This window comes from Balaenoptera acutorostrata, chromosome 16, assembly GCF_949987535.1.
Source record: "Balaenoptera acutorostrata chromosome 16, mBalAcu1.1, whole genome shotgun sequence".
NCBI lineage: Eukaryota > Metazoa > Chordata > Mammalia > Artiodactyla > Balaenopteridae > Balaenoptera > Balaenoptera acutorostrata.
The window spans coordinates 49,336,313-49,344,811 of NC_080079.1; the positions used below are offsets into that span (position 1 = coordinate 49,336,313).

The 8,499-nt window shown below is 49.2% G+C and overlaps 1 protein-coding gene across 4 annotated transcripts in view; it reads left to right on the forward strand.

Moving 5' to 3' along the window:
• The window catches only part of ARHGAP22 (Rho GTPase activating protein 22), a 157,519-nt gene extending 151,368 nt beyond the window's left edge, over positions 1-6,151 (forward strand). For all 4 annotated transcript variants that reach the window (XM_007178737.3, XM_007178738.3, XM_007178739.3 and 1 more), the window contains one exon: positions 5,615-6,151. In XM_007178737.3, coding sequence (XP_007178799.1) covers positions 5,615-5,843 — 229 coding nt within the window. In that variant the 3' untranslated portion in view covers positions 5,844-6,151. The remainder of the gene's footprint in view (positions 1-5,614) is intronic.
• The last annotated feature ends 2,348 nt before the right edge of the window (positions 6,152-8,499 follow it).

An 8,499-nucleotide genomic window follows, 5' to 3' on the forward strand; every position in this document is an offset into this window, starting at 1 on the left:
GGCACCAGTCCGGGCAGTTGGCCTCTGGCTCTGAAAGAAAGCCTCCTGTTGGCAGGGCTCAGAGCAGCCGGCGCCCAGGAGCCGCCTTTCTGGGCCAATGCCCACAGGACAGGGCTGGGAGTGGAGAGCTGGGGATCCTATGTCTGGGAAAGCTCAGGAGCTGAGGGGCTGGCATTGCTGTCAGAGACCTTTGATGGAGAGGCTCAGAGTGGGGGTCCCTCTGGGGCCCTCAGTCAGGGAGGAGGCAGGCCCCCAATGTATGTCCTGTAGCCCAGGAACTGGGACTGGGGCAGGGTACGCGTGCACTGCAGGCCCCAGGCCAGCCTGTTTGACTGACCGTGGTTGGACCTGATGTAGAATGAGGACTTCTGGATCGAAATCCGATTTTCTCTGAGGAGGGAGCCAAGCCCTCCCTTCTGCTGGGTCACAGAGGACGCCTCGTGCCACCTTTTTTTTTAATGTATAAATTTATTTATTTATATATTTTTGGCTGCGTTGGGTCTTCGTTGCTGCCCACGGGCTTTCTCTAGTTGCTGTGAGCAGGGGCTATTCTTCGTTGCGGTGCGTGGGCTTCTCATTGCGGTGGCTTCTCTTGTTGCGGAGCACAGGCTCTAGGCGCACAGGCTCAGTAGTTGTGGCACATGGGCTTAGTTGTTCCGTGGCATGTGGGATCTTCCCGGACCAGGGCTCGAACCCGTGTCCCCTGCATTGGCAGGCGGATTCTTAATCACTGTGCCACCAGGGAAGTCCCTCGTGCCACCCTTTAAGGCTTGCAGGCTTGTTCACTGATGGGCCCTGGATCCATCCTCCCAGCCTCCCTGTGCAGAGGGCATTTTCCAGCTCTGAGAGGCCAAGTTCCCCAATTACAATCACCAGCACAGCCTACACTGGACAGTGAGCAGTGCTTCCATCAGCATCTCAGACCCCTTAGCTCCTTTTGCCCCAGGCCTTGCATCAGCCTATGTATTAGACCTATGAACCCATGTCCCACCCACTAGCAGGGGGCTTCAGCGCGTTCTGAGTGCTTCCTTTTTCCATCAGACAGTGGAGGTGGAAGGGATTCATGCTTCTATTTCTGAGCCTGGGATTCCCACAAGGAGCTGGAATGGTAGCATTTGACCCTTTTGTTCTGCTGGCAGCTGTCTCCTGGGCACCTGGGGAGTGTCAGGTGTGTGCAGTCTGTGTTCACGGCAGGAAGATGGCAGGAAAGGGGCTATGAGGGCAGCAGCCCCTGCCATGGGGGAAGTCAGGGGGCGGGGGTCACAGCAGGCAATGTCAGAGCCAGGACTTGAAGGACCGACAGGACTGAGCTGAGCAAGGAGGAGAAAGGACACAGTATGAGTAAAACCCCGGGGTTTAAAATTGTGGAGAAAACCCACAATGTAAGCACTGGGTTGGAATTTACCAGGCAGAGATAATAGCAGGAGCTCTCTGCAGATTGACTGGAAGGTGTTTACTGCTGAAGATGAGCTCAGAGTGTACAGGAAGTGTTACTCAGCGGACACTGTCTGAGGGCAGCCTTAGAGGGGGTCAGAATCAACATCTCACTTTCTTGGCTGTTTGTGGAGCTGACTTGAGCTTCTAGATCTTTCACCTTCTTGGAGGCTGGGGTTCTCAGGGGAAATGCAGTATTGTTGCCTGGCAGGCTATGGGTTCGAGTCCCTGCCCCACTGTGTACTGGCGGAGTGTCTGGGCAAGCTCTGAAAGCGTGGCAGAGTCGGGGTGGGGCAGGCGGCAAGGCGTTTAGCAGGAGTGATGCTTTGATTTTTATTGCCAGTGAGATGTGAAGCTGCTGGAAGACCTGGAGGACTTTGATCACTTTGATGAGGTGCACTGACTGCTGTGCTCAGGAGCGCTTGATGAGGCAGACAAAGACCAGTTAGGAGGCCATGGCCAACTAGGTCAGACCTGTGGCTGGCATGGACCTACAGGGCAGCAGTCGAGGTGGGAGAAGCAGCCAGATTCTGAATATGTTTGCGTTTTTCCAGTTGATCGGGTGTGGTGGTGAGAAAAAGAACTGACTTGAGAGATACCATTTTTGTTTTGGCCGAGCAACTGGAAGAAGGTGGTCACTGAGCTGGGGAGACTGGGGCTATAGGAGGGTGACTTGGGGAAGGAGGGCAGGAGCTCAGCTGTGGGTCTGTTAAGTTGGAGATACTTATTATTAAGTTTCTGAGTGGACTTGAGGGAGATAAAGATTGAGGGTTGTCAGCACATTGAGTGCTTTAAGTGCTTCAAGTCTGAGGCTGGACAAGGTCCCTCAAGGAGTGGCATGGAGGCTGTGCTCAGGAGCACCAGGGGGCAGGGAGGACCTGACAAAGGAGGGGCCTGGACAGGAGGAGAAGCAGTGAGAGGGCTCATGGGGGCCCTGCTGCCCCTGCCTTGGCAGGGGGTGGGTCTTCTGACATTATGCCCCGTGCTCCCCAGATGCGAGGCTGGGGTGAAGGGAGGCTTTCTCCCTTCTCCATGCTTTTTTTTTTAAATTGAAGTATAGTTGTTTTACAACATTGTGTTAATTTCTTCTGTACAGCAAAGTGATTCAGTTATACATATACATATATTCTTTTTCATATTCTTTTCCATTATGGTTTATCCCAGGATATTGAATATAGTTCCCTGTGCTATACAATAGGACCTTGTTGTTTACCCATCCTATATATATAATAGTTTGCATCTGCTAATCCTGAACTCCGAATCCATCCCTCTCCCCACCATCACCCCTCCCCCTTGGCAACCACAAATCCTTTCTCTATGTCTATGAGTCTGTTTGTTTCATAGATAAGTTCATTTGTGTCATATTTTAGATTCCACATATAAGTGATATGATATTTGTCTTTCTCTGATTCACTTCGCTTAGTATGATAATCTCTAGGTCCATCCATGTTGCTGCAAATAGCATGATTTCATTCTTTTTTATGGCTGAGTAATATTCCACTGTATATATATATACCACATCTTCTTTATCCATTCATCTGTCGATGGACATTTAGATTGTTTCCATGTCTTGGCTATTGTAAATAGTGCTGCTATGAACATAGGAATGCATGTATATTTTTGAATTAGAGTTTTGTCTGGGTATATGCCCAGGAGTGGGATTGCTGGATCATATGGCAACTCTATTTTTAGTTTTTTGAGGAACCTCCATACTGTTCTCCATAGTGGCTGCACCAACTTAACATTCCCACCAACAGTGTTAGAGGGTTCCCTTTTCTCCACACCCTCTTCAACATGTTATTTTTAGACCTTTTAGTGATGGCCATTCTGACCAGTGTGAGGTGGTACCTCATTGTAGTTCTGATTTGCATTTCTCTAAGAATTAGTGATGATGAGTATCTTTTCATGTGCCTTCCGGCCACCTGTATGTCTTCTTTGGAGAAATGTCTATTTAGGTCTTCTGCCCATTTTTCAATTGGGTTGTTTGCTTTTTTGTTACTGAATTGTATGAGCTGTTTGTATGTTTTAGAAATTAAGCCCTTGTCGGTCACATCATTTGCAAGTATTTTCTCCCATTCCATAGGTTGTCTTTCCATTTTGTTTGTGGTTCCCTTTGCTGTGCAAAAGCTTATAAGTTTGATTAGGTTGCATTTGTTTATTTTTGCTTTTATTTCTGTTGCCTTGGGAGACTGACCTAAGAAAATGTTGTCATGACTTACGTCAGAGAACATTTTGCCTATGTTCTTTTCTAGGAGTTTTATGGTGTCATGTCTTAGGTCTTTAAGCCATTTTGAGTTTATTTTTGTGTATAGTGTGAGGGTGTGTTCTAACTTCACTGATTTGCATGAGGCTGTCCAACTTTCCCAACACCACTTGCTAAAGAAACTGTCTTTTCCCCATCGTATATTCTTGCCTCCTCTGTCGTGGATTATTTGGCCATAGGTGTGTGGGTTTACTTCTGGGCTCTTTATTATGTTCCATTGATTCATATGTCTGTTTTTGTGCCAATACCATGCTATTTTGATTACTCTAGCTTTGTAATATTGCCTTAAGTCTGGGAGTGTTATGCCTCCTGCTTTGTTCTTTTTCCTCAGGACTGCTTTGGCAATTCTGGGCCTTTCACAGTTCCATATAAATTTTAGGATTATTTGTTCTAGTTCTGTGAAAAATGTCATGGGTAATTTGACAGGGATTGCATCAAATCTGTAGATTGCTTTGGGTAGTATGACCATTTTAACAATATTAATTCTTCCAATCCAAGAGCATGGGATATCTTTCCATTTCTTTGAATCACCTTCAATTTCCTTTATTAATGTTTCGTAGTTCTCAGCATATAAGTCTTTCACCACCTTGGTGAGATTTATTCGTAAGGTTTTTTTTTTGTTTTTTTGGATGCAATTTTAAAGGGGATTGTTTCATTGTTTGTTAGTATAAAGAAATGCAACCAATTTCTATATGTTAATCTTGTATCCTGCTACCTTGCTGAATTCATTTATCAGTTCTAATAGTTTTTGTGTGGAGTCTTTAGGGTTTTCTATATATAGTATCATGTCATCTGCAAATAATAACAACTTTACCTCCTCCCTACTGATTTGAATACCTTTTCTTTTCCTTGTCTGATTGCTGTATCTAGGACTTGCAGTACTATATCGAAGTAGTGAAAGTAGGCATCCTTCTCTTCCAGACTTTAGCCCTTCTCCGTGCTCTGTGTTCAGTGGTTGAGGGTGAAGGCCCAGGCCTCATCCTGGATGGGGCAGGGAATGGATATTTGCTTCATGTACACCATGTGCCAGGTGGCGTGCTGTGCACACGTGGTCTCCTCGGTCCATCGTAGCTATAGTGCGTAGGTGGAAGGCCGTCCCCTGCATTTTCAGGGTGACACCAGGGCTCAGTGCAGTTTGAGCCCTGCCCACAGTCATGTGTCTTGTAGTCAGGTCGGTTCCTAGGAGCCAGGCGCAGCAAGTCCCTCATGCCTCACAGGAGTGGGTCATCTGGTTGAAAAGATAGATGTGCTAACCTCTACAGAGGCCTGAAGTGTAGCTCTGTGGTAGCAAAAAGGAGCAGTAATGTGGGTGACATGCTGGGGAGGATCAAGAGAAGCTTCCCAGAGGCTGAGACATTTGGGCTCGGGTGTGAAGGCTTCCCAGAGGCTGAGACATTTGGGCTCGGGTGTGAAGGCTGAGAGGGAACGGAAGATGAAGTGGCAACCCGAATGGGGTTTCCTGTGAGTTGCTGTCTCTGCCTGAAGTTCAAGGGGTCTCGTAGAAGAGCAAACGTGAGGACAGTTTCCTGCTCCCCTCTCGGTGCAGGGCTCAGTCCTGTTCTCTGCCAGCCGGCAGTCCATCCCTCCTCAGCAGGACAGTTGGCTGGGCGGGGAGGGTTAGTGGTCTTCGTATTTGAGTGAGGACTCAGGGAGGCCCCTGGCCTCTAGTGCCAAAGGCTGAGGGGAGGGTCTCGGGGATGAGGCCCCGCTGGCTTGGGGGAAAGCCCCAGGGTCTTGTGAAGAGATGCAGTCCGTGCAGCCTCACCCAGCACCGGGTCTGAGCCCGCACACGTCCTTTCCCTGGTCCCAGGCCCGACCAGCTCCTTCGCCCCATCAAGTGTCTGATGACAATGGAGTTTTCTTGGCAAACCCAGCAGGCCCAAGTCTAAAATGATGTCTTTCTTCTTGAATTTTAAGACTCGAAGAAGGTAGTGCTGACCTGAGGAAACGAATGTCACGGCTAGAAGAAGAACTAGACCAGGAAAAGAAAAAGTACACAATGCTGGAAATAAAGCTGAGGAACTCGGAGCGGGCACGGGAGGATGCAGAGAAGAGGAACCAGCTGCTGCAGAAGGAGATGGAGGAGTTTTTTTCAACCCTGGGAAGCCTGACTGCTGGGGCAAAAGGTGCCAGAGCACCGAAGTAAAGGAGTGGGGGGAGTTCGCTGCTGCTGCTCAGCTTGCCCTCCCTAACCTCCTGCAGCCTCGGGAGGAACCAGAGCCTCTGCAGCTTGGACCTGGGCCTCAGTGGTGCCAGGAGATCTGGTGCCAGCTGGAGAGAGCAGTCCTCACACCCCTTGTCGGGAGCCCGAGCCCCGCTCTGGATCTGGATGCTGCTCTGAGTAGGGTGTGGCAGGCGTCAGAGGGGACAGTCCCGTGGCTGCCCAAACAGGTGGCACCTGGGATCTGAGTAGCTCACCGGGACCTTTTTGCATTCTTTATTAAATTTGCCCTGAAAGCATGATGCCTGGATGCCTGACTCCTTTATGGGCATGCAAAGTGAGGGTACCAAGTGACCTCTCCTGTTTCTCGCGGGGTTGGGAGTCCTCAAGGTGTCCCATGGGTGGAATGGCATGGGGCCTTCAGAAGTGGGGTGCAAAGGTCCCAGAGGAGCACCCAGTGTTGCCATGGTCATTGAAGCTGGACTTAGGCACATCTCTGTGCTCTCAGCTCCATCTTCTGTGCTCTGGGCAGGATGGCTTTCCTCACTGCTTGCTCCCTCTCTGAGCCACCTGGGCCTCTGCAGCTTGTGTCTGTCCTGGAATTCCTCTCAGGCCTTCCCCTGTAACCTGCTTTCCTTCCCTTGACTCTAGCTCTGCTCCAAAGCCAGAGCCTGTGAGTCAGAGCTCAGCAAGGGTGCTGCACTTCCCTGCTTCTGCACCCCGGGAGTGTGCAGGGTGACAAGGTGTGCCTCTAAAGGAAAGGTGAGCCAAGGTGGTGGGTAGTGCCTGTTCTCTGTCCTCCAGGTACAGACGCCTCAGACTGTGCCCATCTCCCTTGCAAATTCCCCTCGAGCTGGTGCTAATCCCTCTCCCTTCCCTGCCTGCTTACCTTCGTCCTCCAGTTCATCCTCAGACTTCAAGGCTCCACGGGGGTAAATCCTTCAAGAAAGCCTTTCCGTGGCTGCCATCACACACAGCCCAGGCCTGGGCCAGAGATCCACAGGATGGGCCTTCAGGGGCACCAAAGAAGCCACCTCTGAGCAGAGGGGACTGGCCTCCGGGGCACAGGCAGTGCTGGCGCCAGCATCACTTGCTCCTGCTCATGGTATCCTTACCTATCACCTCTCACTACCCCCAGCATAAACTGCAGTGGTTTTGAGGGGAGTGGGGTCAACAAAGTGCCCCAATTTCTGACTGTTGTCTCTGGAGAAGTCATTCAGGCCCAACCACCCATCTACCTGGAGTCAGGTATAAACTATCATGTGATAGCAGTGCTCTAAATGCCAGGGTCTCAGTGCTCCCAGAAGTGCTGGCTCTACACTATAAGGTGCAAGCCTACAGGCCCGGGCCAACTGGTAACTCTCACAGTGGTGAGGCAGGCCAATGACTGGTCTGCTGCTGGGTCACTTTTGGCCTCACCAGCCAAGAGGACAAGTGGCTGCCGAGGGCCCTCAGCATCATTAGCAGTCAGAGTTCTCTTGCAGAGCTCTGAGGGGTTGGATGAGTGGAGAGCACTACCTGCATCTGCTCCCAGGACCAGTGCCATCACAGCAGTCAGTCTGGGTGACTAGCTTTCTCAGAAGGTGAAATAATATTGCCTTCCTCTGTTCAAGGAGAAGGAAAATAATACGAAGTGACTGATTCCTCACAACAACTCAGTAACAAAGGAATTAGCTGCATGCTCCCCATTCAGAGGAGAAACTGAGGTCAGGAGATTGGTGGGAACACCAGTGTATTTTATGGTCCTGAGTTCCCTCACCAGAGCCCTGAAATTCTGCCGACTTTGACCTAGAGAGAAAATGCTGCCAGGCTATCAAAAGAGCAGAAAAGACCAAAGGGGTTTCACATGATGAAAGGGAGGCTGTCTTCTCTTAGCCATTAATAGTGGCAAAGGCTCAGCTTCTGGCCAAGTCCTTGCCCAAAACCAGCTCATGAGCCGCATCTGCCACCTGCTGGCAAAACTAAGACCTGCAAATGTGATTTTTCTCTGAAAATTAGCTGGCAATATTCAGTAGATGTTCTGCCCTCCAATTTCCATTTAACCAGCACCCTCCATTCTATCTGTAAAACGTACTGACTTCTGCCTGTAAAGCACGCTGAGCACTGAGACTGAGGGGCTCTAGCCCAGTACCCTGTCCTCATCCACTTCATTCTCTCCAGCTGAGTTGCATTTACAGAACCTGTTCCCAAACCTGTGGATTCAAGTTGTACCTATTGTAATGACATCATTTAATATTTAGTAAGCCGATGCAACTAGAGGTTATCATACTAAGTGAAGTAAGTCAGAAAGAGACAAATATATGATATCACATGTGGAATCTAAAATATGACACGAATGAACCTATCTATGAAACAGAAACAGAATCACGGACATAGAGAACAGACTGGTGGTTGCCAAGGGGGAGGGGGTTGGGGGAGGGATGGAGTGGGAGGTTGGGGTTAGCAGATGTAAGCTTTTATATATAGGATAGATAAACAACAAGGTCCTACTGTATAGCACAGGGAACTATATTCAATATCCTATGATAAACCGTAATGGGAAATATAAAAAAAGAATGTGTATGTGTATATATATATATATACACATACATACATACACACAACTGACTCACTTTGCTGTACAGCAGTAATTAAAATAACA